This window comes from Theobroma cacao, chromosome 7 (assembly GCF_000208745.1).
Source record: "Theobroma cacao cultivar B97-61/B2 chromosome 7, Criollo_cocoa_genome_V2, whole genome shotgun sequence".
Classification (NCBI taxonomy): Eukaryota; Viridiplantae; Streptophyta; class Magnoliopsida; order Malvales; family Malvaceae; genus Theobroma; species Theobroma cacao.
This window is the reverse complement of record NC_030856.1, coordinates 12,040,719-12,056,911: the sequence shown is the minus strand read 5'-3', so window position 1 is coordinate 12,056,911 and position 16,193 is coordinate 12,040,719. Positions and strand designations below refer to the sequence as shown.

At 33.7% G+C, this 16,193-nt stretch overlaps 1 protein-coding gene and 1 long non-coding RNA gene across 3 annotated transcripts; one reads left to right on the top strand and one right to left on the bottom strand.

Moving 5' to 3' along the window:
* LOC108662875 lies at window positions 934–3,872 on the top strand. Of its 2 annotated transcripts, XR_001928730.1 has the most exons (4): window positions 934–1,003; window positions 1,684–1,752; window positions 2,629–2,696; window positions 3,123–3,872. It is a non-coding gene; the product is annotated as an uncharacterized LOC108662875 (long non-coding RNA). The 2 variants fall into 2 exon arrangements; XR_001928729.1 differs by lacking the exon at window positions 3,123–3,872 and having other exon boundaries at window positions 2,629–2,798.
* Window positions 8,996–11,427, bottom strand: LOC18594769 (laccase-17). Its single transcript, XM_018124070.1, has 6 exons — window positions 11,236–11,427; window positions 10,968–11,119; window positions 10,598–10,842; window positions 10,374–10,502; window positions 9,319–10,284; window positions 8,996–9,193 (listed from the first exon to the last, which is right to left on the bottom strand). The coding sequence occupies exons 1-6, from the start codon at window positions 11,344–11,346 to the stop codon at window positions 9,063–9,065; spliced, it is 1,734 nt and encodes a 577-aa protein (XP_017979559.1). The 5' UTR covers window positions 11,347–11,427; the 3' UTR covers window positions 8,996–9,062.

Below are 16,193 nucleotides of genomic sequence, written 5' to 3'. Positions count from 1 at the left end.
GAATCTATTTTAAGATAGATTAAGCTTAGATTAAGTCTAGGAATTCAAGTTTAAATCAAAACTATTTTGAGATAGATTGAACCTAGATTAAGTTTAAGAAATTCAAATTTAAATTGAATCTACTTTAAGATAGGTCAAGCCTAGATTAAGTCTAGTAACTTCCATCAGCTTTGAGTATGGTGACTACGTCTTTGCACCATCCCTAATTCTTAGGAATGTATAAAGAGGGGTAATTGTAGATACCATACTTTGTAATTTTAATTTTTTTAATTTTTATTCTTATTCTTATTTTTATTTTTATTTTTGATTTTTAAATGTTATTGGGCTTAATTTTCTGTTGGACATCCCTAGGTTTGAAGGTCCAAAGAGAGTTTACATAACTTCTAAATAGGCCTTTAAGACCCAAAGGCCAAAAAGTCCAGAAGTGAAAAATATCAAAATATATAATAAATAATTTTCCATAAAAAAGGAAAAAAAGTGATTTGCTCCCATATTTGGCATGTCAATTGAGGTAGCTATTGTGGCAGCCAACTAAGGTTAGATTGCCATGGCAATCAACCTCTGCCTTCCTCAAGTTGAATAAGCATTTCTTTCTCTCAAGGCATGCCAATTTTGGCTAAGCTTTCTTCTTTTTAAGATTTACCCCACTTTTCCCCTTCCTTTCAATTTTTGAAAAGCTAAAATCAATTTTAAAAAAAGTCAAAGGTTTGGAAACAAGCTGCCAAACTTAAAGATTGCCATTGGCAGCATGTAACCACTAAGATGCTGCTAATGGCAGCAAATAAAGAGGTAGGATTTTCAAAACCCTTCCCCTGCTAATAAAAAGGGTGGAATGAAAGAGCAAAAAAAAAATTTTTTGGGGCGGTGAAAAAGAAACTAGAAAGATTCAAAAAAAAAAAAAGAGAATAACCTTTCAAAAAAAATAAGGCTTTTTANAAAAAACCCTAAGGAGGAAAAATTCAAGAGAAATTCATTGGATTTCCAAAAAACGAAGCAATCAGAGGTAAGATTTCGTGATTTAGCTTAAGATCTATCTTACCCATCCTTTCTTTTTCATTTTCTATGGTTGAAACTCAAGTTTTCATGATGGAAGCATGCTGGCCGAATCAAGGGGAGAAGGTTTTGAGGATGGGTTTTGCTAGATCTCATGTTATCTAGGCGTTTTTAGTTGTTTGTAATATTCGGTGTGAAAAACAAGGAAGAAAACAACATGTTCTTTATCAAACCCTGATTGGCCGAATTCTATAGGAAATATTTTGAAGATGAATTTTATCATATTTCATGTTATCTAGCTCGTATTTAATGATTAGTGATGTCGGATATCGAAAACGGTTATCGAAAAGTATAGTTCCTTTAGTAAACGACTTGAACGATAATGAGAAAATTATAGTAAATGGACTTAGAATTGATTTCTAATGAGGTATATGGACTTATTGGAGTATCGAAAATGCAATGAATCTATTTGGAGTTGAATTAGATGTTTTGGCTAATTAAACAGTGTATAGTGCGAGTTAAGCCGAACACCATTTCAGTACAACAACAATTGAACCTACGTAGAACACCATTTTTAAGTGATTATTTGAACACTTCTCATTCAATTTCATGCATTCGTAAAGAGCTTTTAATAGTCTTATAACAGTTTGGTACAAGTGTATTGAATTACTTGTTGTGCATTATGTACAGGTGGTGAGCCCTCTAGTAAGGGTAAGGATATTGTACCTGAGGACTAGGAGTAGGAGTACTCCCGTTATTGTGAGTAAACAGACGATCATTGTAACTATCTAAACTGGATTATACTTGTTTTTATGATTTTAAAGAATAATAAATTTAAATTATAAACTATTATGTTTTATAACTGAAGTGTTGGTTAAACGAAATGAGATTTATAACTTGTTTTGAAATTGAATATTGGTTTTGAAAATTGAGTAAGTGGAGACTATATACTTGTGTTATATATATGTTTTGACATATGGTTTGAATTGATGGCTTATGACAATGTGATGGCATGAATGGCAGGATTTGTGTTTGTGTGGAATATATGAACTGTTTTGTTTTACCTTAACAGGCTGGGTAATATCATATTAGCCATGTCATGCTGTCGAAATTTTTATTGATTTGGTGGGGTAATTGATTAGCTTACTGCAGTGGGTGGGTTTCCGTGGACCAGCTTATTAGAGGGGCACGATAAACCCCTTTATATTTTACCTTAGTATGAGAGGTACGGAGGGTATCTCCTAAGGTAGTTTAGAGTTCACTTCACGCCGAACCACCATGTGAGAGTGAAACTCAGCCAACGCCAAGGAATGGCTACGTTTTTAAACGTAAAAACATGTTTTATGTGTATATGTTAATTTAACAGCCTTGGTGGACTCGGTTGGATGCCCGGTGCAAGGTGTCATCGACTACGAGTTTCGACACAAACCAATTTTTAAAAGAGTCATAAGCCTTGTTGATTATTTTTGATGAAATGTAATTGTTTTATATGGTTGAAATTAGTTTTAATGTTATGAATCATATTATGAAGAGATGTTTTAATTGTCTCCATTTACTCGGTTTTAGATGTTTTAGATGAACTTTGCTTACTCACTGAGTTTATAAAAACTCACCCCCTTTTTTCACCCATTTCAGGTTCAGAGCAGTCTGTAGACAGTCGATTTTGTCAAGGGTTTGCTTTTAGATTTGCACCCTTAGAAATCGTAAGTCTACAGTCCTATTTATTTTTTTTATTTTGGGGCTCACATGGCATTGTAAAATATTTTTGTATACCTTGGCGCTGTGTGCTATTATGTATGTGAATTTATTTTGTTACTACGCTACAGTAATTGTTTACGTAGAATTTTATAATATTGTTTTATATGAAAATGAAATATTTTATCTAATATTTTTATTTAGTTCTATTAGTTATAAATTCACTTTAAATAGATGATTTAGACACCTAGATTTATTTATTTTATATGAAATGTATATTTTTCAATCATCTACTATATTTTTAGCAGGTTTCGAAATTTTTGGATAAAATGACCAAAATACCCCTGTGCAGTAGAAATTATTTTTTATTGTCTTTGATTTGAAAATCATCTATATTCCTTTAAAACATGATATTTATTAACTGTTGCTCATAGGGGAGGCGAAAAACTGATGCTAGAGCCTTACGAGGTTTCGGTTGACATTTCGGGTAAGGTTTGTCTATCAGGACATCGCGGCGGTTGTCACGGGCTCGAAGAGAGTACCGGGTCATGACACATCTAGTGGTTGAATGGCTAAGTTTCAAAGTGGGGTGGTTGCAAAAGAGTAGAGCATAATGGTGTGACTGTGAAGAGGAAAAAGTGTTTAATGGAAATTAGGCTTTTATATTTAGGCTTAGGTTAGTTTCAAAATGGTGTCATTTGGGGCATTCTTGGAGCCATCTTTTGAACACTAACAGTGCGTTGTGGGAAGAGAAAACATGCCTTGTTGGAGAAGTCCTGCTGTGGCCCTTGTTTGGGTGAGCCTTTCCCTACGACTCGTGTCTTGGTAGACCCATCATGCTTTCTTGAAGTTGAGCTGGCTTGTTGACTTACCATCAGATCCAGAATCTTGGATCCTCAACTAAGTCTAGAATTCTTGCATTAAGTTTCAAACCTTTGGTGAGCCTAGGAAAGTTTAACCCTTTGAACCTTTATTCCGTTGCTTGGTTGTGGGATTAGTTTAGATGTGTGCATTCATCTAGATATCTTTTTTATGAGTTGGTTAATTATATATTTAAAAAAAATGGTATAAAAATATATATGTGCACATATACAAATGATGAAATAATAATGAAAGTGGTAGTATATTATTGTATAAGATAGTAAATGCTTATGTTGAATAATTGTGGTCGATGCGGTTGTATTGTGAGAAAAAATGTATATATATATATATATAAAAAACAGTAGTTAAGGGTTGGAGTTGTGGCTTGGTAAGGTAAGTAAGTTATGAAGTTGTCTTTTGATAAAAATATAATAATAATGATATCAGACAAAAATCATGAAATTAAAAATGTAGATAGTAATAAAATAGATTATTTGGATTATATCAATGATGGCATATTTACTTGGGATGCGAGAAGTTGCAATCTCAAATTAATTTTCTTAGGTGGGGAATTTGATTTAAACTCCACCAGTATGGTAGGATGTTTTTGATATTAAGTCCTAATATTTTAATCCAAATAAATATTTCTTTAAAATATTAATAAAGAAAAGATTTTAATAAAATGACAAAGCTTAAAGTAGAAGTGAAAAAAAAGAAATAATAAATAAATAATAATAAATACAAAAGATAATAGGTGTACTATATGTATCTTTAAAATAGTATGGAGTTGTGTTTAAAAATATTTATAGACATTAATTTATGAAAATTAAAAATGAGAATTAAAACCTTATAAATGAAAAAGGCAAACAAAAAGAATAATAATAAATTATTTACTTATATAAAATATAAATAGATAGACATAAAAGAATAAAATAATAAATAAGCAAATGGTTTTGATTTTTTAAAAATATATTTATTAAAAAGGGATAAAAAGATAATAAAAAAGCATAAAGTAAATAAGAATAAAATAATAAAAAGAAAATTACAAAATGGTAAATTATAGCAATAGTAAATATATGGAATAAATAACGATTTAAATTGAAATTTATAAGTTGCCATGTACCTTCCTTACATTATTTAAATGTCATAACATCTTGATATATTTTGTATATGAGTAAAAGTCTTGATGATGGGACTTTTTGAGAGAGCTTGCAAAGGCGAGTTCCCTTAAAAAGTTCCCTAGGTGAAAGGATATCTTCAAGTCTGACAAAAATGATGGGAGGGCTCGAAGAATATCCTTAATAAAATGTATTTACTCATACTAGGATTTGTATTCATGAAAATATTATTTTTACTTGCAAATGATAATCTCGATGATGGGATTTGCTTGATAAGCTTGTGAAGGTGAGTTCTCTTGAGTAATTCCTTACGTGAGAGAGTATTCTCAGGTCCCACCAGTATAATGGGCAGATTCGAAAAATATTCTCAATAAAAGATTTTCATTTGACATTTATCGAGATTTATGCCATGCATTCATTAATTGCATCATATGCATGTCACACTCATAAAACCAAATAACAAAATTTAGGTCATGAATCAAATAAAAAGACATAATATAAATAATGATTGAGGGAAAACATAATCAAATCAATAATTAAGGGTTAAATAGGGTAACACATGATTAATTGGTATTGTTCTTTTAACAAGTGTTGCGAGGGTGCTAATACCTTCCCTGCACGTAACTGTACTCTTGAACTTGAACACTGTTCCATAGACCAAAGCCTATGTCGTTAAAATAGACGTAGGTTAAGCTTAAGGTAACATTTTAAAGAAATAGACTCAAATAGGTAGCTAATCGCACTTCGACAAAAAAGATTGGTAGTGACTCATTTCATGTCGAGTGGTCGGGTTCTTGGACCCTCACGTTATAACAGTAATACTCCTTAAAAATATTATACTTATTTAAATAAATAAAATAATATATCGTTTCATATTTTATAATTACAATTATAACCCCTAGGTTTATTAGTGAAAAAGAATAAAAGAAGAGACTTTTGGGCAAAGTGGGTAGTTTTATATTTTAAAGTCTGTTTTATATCATTAGATAAAGAAAAAAAAGTAGTTAGGAGAAGTTAACCCTAAAGAAGAAGAACAAAAGGTAGAGTCAAAGGAAATATATTTAAGGAAGTATTAATTAATGTATGATTATGGTTTAAATCATGAGAATTTTTTATTTTTGGTGATTTGGGTGCCAAAGCCCTAGGTTATTTTATATCTCTTCAATTTCTACCCACAAAGGTATCATTCCAATGACATTTTGATAGCATGATGGATACCAATGGAAAGGTCTTGAAAAGATCTTTCTGATGGTTTTTCTAGCACCTCATTTTGTTGAGTGGTTAGGGAGTTGAATTTTTTTAAGTTGGCTAAAAACCTATTTTTGACAATTTTGATGAAACAATTTTGGGTCACTAGAACTCCACATTCAGGTAATGTTTTGAGTTGATTCTTTGGGTGGTTCTATATTATGAAATATATTCTTCATTTTGGTTTCAATGGTTTGGTTAGAGGTTTTTTATGTTAAGCGAATCGAAGGTTCAAAGTACACTCGTTGAATCTGAAAACCTAAAAATCTAAGTATTTCATTGATGATTTTGTAATGTTTCGACAATCTTTGTTTCTGAAATGAATTTTGTTATTAAAGAATGATATGTAAGTTTCGATTTGGTATTGATTACACTTCTGGTTTCAATCTAGTTATAAGTTATAAATGCTTAAAGTAGGACAAATGGCAATGAACGTTTGAAATTTTAGAATTTATGAAAATTTGTTTTTAATTATTTTGAAAATTATTTTTTGACCAAAATTCGACATAAAAACTTCAGAAATTTGAGTTATTTTAGTTTTAATGAATTTTTTCATGAAAATATTTATTAACAAATTATTTTTGAATTAGAACATTCCGAAAAAGTTATTAACAATTTTCAAAAATCAAGTTTTAATTAGTATTTGAAGTATTTTCATCAAACCTCATATTTGTTACTCATTTTTATTTTAACCTATGAGTTTCTAGGTTGGAATATTTTTATGTATTTAAAATTTATGAAAAAAATAAATCTAAATGTTTAAAAACATTTCAAAATTTGTTTCGATTAGTGAAAGAGGTTGTTATACCTTAAATGCCTTGGAACGACCAACAAAAGTCATGGTTTGTTTTGATAAGTTAGTAGTATTGGTTTCTAATTCTGATTATTATGAATTAATAGGTTTTAGGAATATTTCGATACTTGGTCATTTGCTTTTGGTTTTAGCATCAGATAAGTGGCTTGATATTTTTCGGTGTTTTCACTCCCTAAAAATTAACCTCAAAGTGCATTTGGATTTTGTAGATGGTATATAATATTTTTTCCTTGTGATTTGATAAATCGGGTTGAACATGCAATATATATATATATATATATATATATATATATATATATATATATATATGTATGTATGTATATATATGTATGTATGTATGATTTCCCTATATTGGGTTAGAATGTTAATTTTGCAAAATATGATTTTTTATTTTGAAATTTGAGTATGATTTTGTCTAATGTATGTATGTATGACTATTTTTGTAAATACAAACATAAAATACTTAATTTGAAACAATATGTTTTTGATGTGCACGAGATATGTTTTGTTAAAGTGGATAATACTATTTTGTGAATTTAGATAATAAGACTATGTTTTGCATTTTAGATTTTTATGTGATTCAACTATGGTTGACCAATAGACTACTGCTCCGACTAAGCAAAAATGGAAACAACCACCTAAGTTTGGTAAAGCTGAACGCCATGGAGCCATGAATCGTCTGAAGAAGACTAATAGCGATGGAAGCGATGGAAGCAATGCTAGGAACAGCCACAAGGAAATACAATTTCTTTCTGTACAAAAATCTATCCATATAATTAAGTTATTTCATCAATAACATCTAAAGGGGAGGTGCTGTATGTTTGCATCTCCTTCGATTGTGGTTCTCAAATGAAATTGGGAACAATAAAATCAATCATGGGAGCCATATTATGGGGAAAATTTGCTCCCATTCCTTCTTTCCTTCATCCCTTCGATCAAAAGTGAAGTTTGTAACTCTTATGAAGCACTTCCCCTTGCATTTCTCATAATCCTTGTGGGAATCATACAGATGGTAGGGTCGTTCATGAAAATGACCATGTGATATGTTGTTGTATGTTCCTTCACAGAACACCGGTGGCCAACTAGTAACACTGATGTTCCCATCAGGAAGAACAATTGAAGTTCAATTCCAGGAGCTATACCGACTGAAAATCGTGTTCAATTCACATGACCAGTGATATAAGCGAGCTTGCCTGGTTTGGCCTGATTGCTTACAAACAGAGTGGTGGCAGTGCTGCATTCCCATGATGCAAACAGTGATAAAATTAGTATGCAAATGGTTGGCCTAGGAGTCCTCATGGCTTCGAATTTGACCTGCAATCCTTTCCCAATATGGCAACTTACGTTTGCTCTTCTGCTCCAATTAGAATTTGATGCAATTTTTTTATAGTTTGGAGTTTTATTGCTCCCTTAATTGCAGTTATGACCGTTTCTGAACTATAAAGGCAGCCGTCGCACATTTATAAAGACATTTGATCTATTGATATAAAGATAATCCCTTTGCACCTTTCTGTTTTTCCTTGATGATTTTGGTGAGAATCAGCTAGAATTGTAATAGGCAGATCCCACTTTTCAAGGAAGAAAGAATTCTTTTCATTTCTTGAAACCTTTTCACTTTTACTGAAAAGAACCCAAATACAAGTATTTATGAATGGGCCCAAAGCCTCATATGTGATAAAAGGTAAAGCAAACCAGCTGATATTCATTCAAGTCCACAATAGGATCCAATGAATCAAATGCTAACAAATTCTGAGATTCTTCTCGTGTCTAAAACCCAAGCTTTTTTGAGTCATCAGCACTCCATACAAAGATAACCCCAAGCTTTTCTTGATTCTTTAGCTCATTGCAAGCTTCAAAATGCCCATCATCTGGGCCCAGATCTTGCCCACCATCACTAATGAAGGTAAGCCAAAATTTGCCCCCCTCCAACCATTGTTAGATAAGATTGGCCGTTGAAATAGTTCACAAACTGTTAGCCAGGAACAGATCAGGGACATGAATTTTACGGGGCAATGGTGATTCTTAATGAAAAATTTAAGATGAAATAAATATAACATGGAGTTGCATGGTACAGATAAGCTTTAATGGCTAGATTTATTGAACAAAAGGATATATGTCAAAAATATTATTGAGACCTCTTTGTATTGACATTTTGAAATATTGATGTTACAAAACAAATTCCTCATTACTTCTCTCCAAAAAAAGGGTAAATAAATCAAAATGGTCGAAATACACAGGACGGCAAAAAAAAAAAAAAAATGGGGGGGGGGGGGGGGGGGGGAAATAGCTTCAGGGCAGTTTTTTGGTCAGAGACCAAGAAGTTAATTATATTGTTAACATTTAGGAAGATCTGCTGGTGGAGGCAGCAGCTTCTGATTGGGAAGTTTTCCATCTAAGACGATCCAAGCCATCTTCAAACCCCAGCTGGTGTGCACTTCGAGGTGGCAATGCATGAACCATACCCCTGCAAGCATGCGGTTCTTGTTATCATGATCATCAACTCAAGCAAGTAAGCAAAATACAGGATTATACAAGTCATTTTTCTTTTCTGTAATAATGCATCTTAGTTATTTTCTCCATTTTACTTACCTGGATTGTCTGCAAGAAAACGAATTGCCACCCAACCTCCTGATGGCACACCGACGGTGTTCCTTTCGATAGGGTCAACAAGGTTGAAGTTTGCAGGGTCCTTATTCGGATCAAAGTTGCCAAAACCTTGGCCAACAACGAAGAAGTTGAAGCCATGCAGGTGAAGAGGGTGGCTTTCAGCTCCAAGAATGCTTGTGTCCTGCATTATCAGCTCCACGCTAGTGTTAAAAGGAAGTACTACCACCTTCGTTCCATTGCTTACCATAGTGTTGTTAGCTGGGGTGCCTGTATAGTTAAACGGAATTATTGGATTGATAGGAAAATCAGGGGTATAAACTCCATTCGATTGGCCGAAGAAATGAGCTTGGAGTAGTGCTGTAGTTGGCATTGTGAATGATACATTATTGACTGAAGCTGCGAACTTGGTTCCATTAGGACCTTGGCAGGTTTGGTTCTGCTGGCATGCGCTTGTTCCAAGACCTACTGTGAAGAAAAAATGCTTATCGACCTTTCGGGGCACGTTGGCAGGATATTGCGCACTGGCCAGGCTGCGGAGTTTACTCGCGAAATTTGTAGCAAATGAAGTGTCATTTAAAGCTGGTAGAATTGGTTTAAACAGAGGGAGCATTTTAATGCTTGAATGAAAGCTATTGGATGGTGACTCGTATTCTAAAATGCCAGCAACAGTTGAATTGTCAAATGTTCCTTGGCCTGTCACATATGGTCGAGCAGTCATGAAGAATGTGGCACTTGGATAGCTGGGTTTGGTCTTTAGAAGCACATTTGTGGTTTGACCAGGGGTGATGAGAAGTGTTTCAGTCTCAAAAGGTTTAACATAAATAGCATCAACGTCTACAACAGTGAGTGTGTGGTTTGCTATGCTGAAGAAGAGCTCATCGTTGAGTGCAGCGTTGATTAGACGCAGAAGGTAAGTCTTGCCAGGCTTCACGTTCAGCTTGAATGTATCTGTTAAAAATTATTTACTTCCAAGTTGAATCAAATAGCTCCATTATGCACATGTAGTTCAATATACAATGTTTTTAGCTATTTTATACCTTTGGCAGAGCAGTTATAAAGTGGTCCTGGGAGACCATTGATGGTATAAGCATCAGAGACATTTGGACCTCCACCTGTCTGCAGGGCTTGACTAATAACTGCCTCAGGATCTGCATTGAACCACTCTCCTGCAATGTTTCATAATAGTTTAATTTGTATTAGCAAAATAATTAGATCTTGTAGAGAGGCGAATAGGTTTGAATCAGCTCTGAAAATTCTTTACCAAAGATAATTGGAACTTCCTTGTATGGCTTAGGAAATGGATAAGGAACACCACGTTTGGGAAGGATGACCAGGGGACCATAGACAGTTGCTCTTAGCCATGATATATGGGCGTGCCAAAAGAGAGTCCCTCTTTGGCCTACAATGGTGAAGTTGTACACGTAGCTCTGGCCCGTTTGCACGGGACACTGAGTCACATATGCTGGCCCATCTGCCCACCCACTTCGAAGCTGTCGAATGCCATGCCTATTTCAAAGACACCATCACAACTTGCAATTTAGACTTTCCCTCATTAATTTTAAGCAAATGGGATCATTTGTTTAACTTGTAATAGCTGCAAAAATGTCATTTTCCAAAGGAAAGTTCAATACCAGTGGATGGAAATATTGTTTGACACGTGGTTGACCACTTTTATCAGAAGCTGGTCACCCTCCCTCGCTACAATGCGAGGCCCTGGAAATTGTCCGTTCACCGAGACAATGCTCTTCGTATTGCACAGGCGTGTCACATTATGCAACTTGATCTACAAAACAGAAGGGTAAACACACTAATTAGAATTACTTATACAAAAGATTTGGTTTGTGGAAAAGAAGTTTCTTGTGCAACAATGCTAGCTTGACTATTATGCCAAACACATACATCAAACTTGTAGTGCCTGGTGATCCCAAGTACAGGACCAGGAAGTAGACCCAAAGTGAAAAATGAGAAGAAAACCAGAAATGCTGGTGATGAAAGAAGAGAAGCGCCCATTTTTCCTGATGTCTCTTCTTTTTCCTTTTCCAGGGGGCTTAAGAGAGCCTATTGGGTGAACTTTGAACTACTCGAGTACGTATTCATAGAAGCATACAAAGAAGTATATATATAGTATGGGAAAAGGGTGTTTGGTTGATTAGGTGATTTTTCTTTATCTCAGTTTAAAATGAGAAAAAAGAAATAAAAAAAACTATAACACAGCTTGAATAGAGACTGCACTATGACCCAGACTCAGTTGTTAGAACAACTTTTAGAGTGCTGTCAAAGATAATCAATATCTCTGAGCACCTTCCTTTGCAAGACAAAGCTTTATCTCTAAAAAATATTCTTACCCTACATCTTCTTCTATTTCCCATAATGGACGTGACTTTGAGCTATTTCTATGCTTTCATGCTACATGCTTGGAACCACTGAAGACATCCTACAACATTTGATTTAGTATCATTAGCCCCCAATCACCCTTTCTTTACGGTTGCACCTAGGCATAACACTGCCAGTTACCTACCATCAGTAAAAAGAGTCTAATCAAGGCAAACTTTTCAGAATGAAAAAAAGAAAAAAGAAAAAAAATAGAATAACTTCGGAATTCTGATATTTGACAAAGAGCTATATCAGACTGGATTAACATCTGGTAAATTATACCAGATATAGGTATAGTTTCCATGATTAGTTTAAGGGTTATAAAATGAGAGGTTAAAAATCTAAAGCATGAATTGGCATTATCCACAAGTGGCATTCTCAAGTCTCAACCGCTATGCTTTCTGGTAAAGCAAATTTCAGGGTTGACATCAAGCGGTCCTTTCAGAGTTAGACCTATGCTATTCTTTTCCATTTTAATGAAGAACAGGTCATGGAGGAATAACGGGGAAACCCCTATTCACGCAACTTTTCTACAAGCAAACAGGCTAATAAAGCAACAAAAATCAAGCTTCTGTATAAGGGGATGTAAAATGAATTAAGATAGCTGGATATTCAAATATAGGGAATGTGATGTCAAATATTGTTGATTGTATCGGTTTACAGGAATGGACTTCTACATTTCAACTACTCTCTGTTTCTCCCACAAAAGGCAAAGATTAAAGCAAGGTCATGCAAGCTTGAAGTGTTAATATGCTTAAAGAGACTCCAAAACTGAAAAGCTTCTACATGAATTATTTTGGGTAGATTTTTTTTAGGCTTAGCTAGGTTGATGTGAAGATGGTAACACTCTGGTAAAAACATGGCTATATAAGATGAACAAAGGTAATTTCAATATTTTCATTTTCCATCTATAATATTTATTAATTACAAATTCATTTTATTAATTTATTATTAAATTATACTGTAATCGTCCTTGTTTGGGGGCATTCCTTGTTTGAACTACACCTCACAATACAAGATTGAAAAATACAAAAATTTATGAAATGTTTTCAAGGCTTGTACCAATACTCATTGTCTTTAAAAATTGGGAGAGCATAAGTACAAGGCAAAAAACTATAAATCCAAGGCAAATTTACTTGTTTGACTGAGATGTCCTTGTGGGCAGTTGGGCAGCCCTATAATTGCGGAGAATTCATACCAAGGATTAAAACTAAATTTAATTATTCATCTAACATACACATAATGGTTTTGGGTTTTTCTTTTCTTTTTTTTTTTTTATAGTTCTTTTATAAGTAATATTGATTCTATGAAATTAGCAAAAGCAATACAGTACAAAGATGGTGAAGAAGGTTTTGAAGATTCAGAAGCCACAAGAAAAGCAAGCTTCCTAGAGTACCAGGAATGGAGTAGTTGCTTTTCAAACTAATCTTGATGGGGAAGAAATTTTGATTTCTCAAAACAAATGACGATTTAGCGATATGTGGTTGCAATTTATACTTATGCACAATACTACCATGAGGTGCTTCTTTTGAAATTGACTAATCATTTTTGTTTCCCTCCTTAATCTTGGTCGTTGCTTTAGAGAATCACATTATATCTCAGCTTGTTCTAATCGTCAATTTCCTTTGATCAGCTATAACAAAAGAAATTTTGGAAAGAGTTGTTGAGATGAGCAGACGGGCTGAGGACTGAAATTTAGGTTATTTGTGCAAAGTCTGTTGGAGTTCAATTTTTGTAGGTACTTGATATGGCTAGGGGCTGGTGTCTTGGGTGACTAGCTAAATGGGTGAGTTTAGGTGCCCCTTGGGTGGTTTGCTAATGGCGAGTTCGCTTGTTTGGCTTCCTTCTACTTTCTTTTACTCGTTAATTTTGTTATGCTTTGTACTGCATTGCTTTTGCTAATTTCATAGAATCAAATATTACTTACAAAAAAAGCTACAAAAAAAAAAAAAAAAGAAGAGGAAAAACCCAAAACCATTATGTGCATGTTAGATGAATAATTAAGTTTAGTTTTAATCCTCGGTATGAATTTTCCACATTTATAGGGCTGCCTAACTACTTACAAAGACATTTTATTCAAACAAGTAAATTTGCCTTGGATTTATAGTTTTTTGGCTTGTAGTTGCTCTCTCAAAAAATTTCATCGGTCCCATTGTTAGTGTGCAAAAACGTTACAAATAATAATGTTCGTCCCAAGTAAATGTGCTAGAAGGGGGGGGGGGAGTGAATAACACAATTTAGCTCTTTCAAAAATTGGCTTTAAGTGGGAACAAATACAAAATAAAAGAAGGAATGAAAATAAGAACAAAAACAGAGTAGACAACATAGCAAAATTTAGAGTGGTTCGGTCCAAAACTTACATCCACTACCTTGCTTGTTTAACCAAGGATTTTTGAAATCACTCACTAAAATCGGTGAAATTCACAAACTTTCACCAAGCTTTACAATAGCTTTTACTAGGTTCAGCCAAAACCTTTCACAATGGTTTTTACCGGGATCAACCAAAACCCAAACTAACTTTTCTAGGCTAAGTTAGAACCTTTACACTTAATCAAACAATCCTAGCTTGAATAAATTCCCTTAGAGTGTCTTGCACACTCTAACTTTACGAGGAGAGAAGTGATAAGAGTGTAGTTATGATCATAAGCTTGATCTAAGTGGTACAAAGTGAAGTGCAGATCACAATTACGAAGATAGGAGTTGAGTGCAGTAAGAGTGCAGAGAGTATTTGCTAGTTTTTGAGCTCTTTTTGGACTTGGAAGCCTTCAATCTCCTCTTGTTCCTTTTTTTAACTGTTGGAAGTCTCTTTTATATTTGGAGAAACAACTCTGATGGCTTTTTAACAGATTCTGACCGTTGGAAACAATTAAGAGTTGGTTCTAGCCGTTAATCTGTCTTCTAGTGGCCATATTTAAAATGCAGACAGAGAGCTCTTAGTCGACTAACTTCCTTCTTAGTCAATTAAGTCGGTTTTGTCTTTTGGTCTCAAATTCTGGTAGTGAGCACTTAGTCGACTAACTTCTTTCTCAGTTGATTAAGTTGATTCTATCTTGAAGTCTAGATTTCTGGTAGTAGGCTTTTGGTCGACTAACTTATTTCTTGGTCGACTAAGTTGTTTCTGTCTTTCATTTCTCATAAGCCCGCCAACTTCTTATTTGAATTTTAGCCGACTGATAATCTTCATTATTCAACTAAGGAGCTTCTATTTTGTTGATCAATTTTGACTCCTTATTCATATGATAGTTGATATGTGCCTCGGAATGATTAATTAATTCTTGGCACAAAATTTTTGCCCTGCACACTCAAGTAGAGATATTAGACACAAATGAATGGGAATGTTTTATTATCATCAAAAACTAATAGAGCCAACAGATAAGTCTTGAGCATATAATGAAACTTAGTGATTGATTGAATTTTATACTGATGAAATCAGTCTTCTAAGCACTCATTTATGCATGGCAAGATTATCAAATTCTTGTAAAGTTTTTTGTTAAAAAAACATTATAAAAACAATTTAAGAAATACTCAAAGGATGAGAGATTGTTTAGCAATTGTTTCTATGTTTCTATGAACTAGATGAGTCTCTAATTAGAAACAATTAAATAACTGTTCATACAAATATAATTATCTAGATATAACAAATTAATTGACAATTAATAGGTAATTAACAATTATTTAATTCACAATTTAAACTTTTCATTTAAAATAATTTATTACTTAATCACTCGCACGGTAAACCCCGTTATATCTTACCTCAGTATGAGAGGCGCGGGTGGATAACTCCTGAGGTTAATACTTTTAGAGTTCATTTCACTCCAAACCACCACGTGAGGGTGAACTTAGCTAACGCCAAGGAACGGCTATGTTTTCAAAACAAAAACATGATTTATGCATACATAACTTTTTTACAACCTTGGCGGACTCGGTTGGGATAGCCCTCGATCAAGGTATCCCTGATAACTGGGTATGAGAATGATTTTGACACGAGCCAAAGCTTTTAAGAAATTCATAAGCTGTCACGACCCGGTACTCCCCTCGAGCCCGTGATAACCGCCGCGGTGTCCCGATAGACACTCATTGCCCGGAATGTCAATCCGAAACCCCGTAAGGCTTTACTATCAGTTTCTCTGTTCCCTTGTGAGCAACCATTGTCAAATATCGTGTTCTAAAAGATTTTAAGCTGTTTCCAACTTTAAACAAATAAAATATTAATTTTTCATCTCACAAGGGTATTTTGATCATTTTTTTCAAAAATTTCGAAACTGGCTAAAACGTAATATACAAGTACAAAACACATAATTCATATTCAAAATGAGTTTAAAAGTCTAAAATCTCCATTTAAAACGAAATTATGGTTATTTGAATATAATAAGAAAATAAAAGAAATATTAAGTAAAATATTCTATTTTCTTATAAAACAATATTTATAGAGTTATACGTGAATAATTTTTATAGCGTAAAAGCTAAATAAATTTATACATACT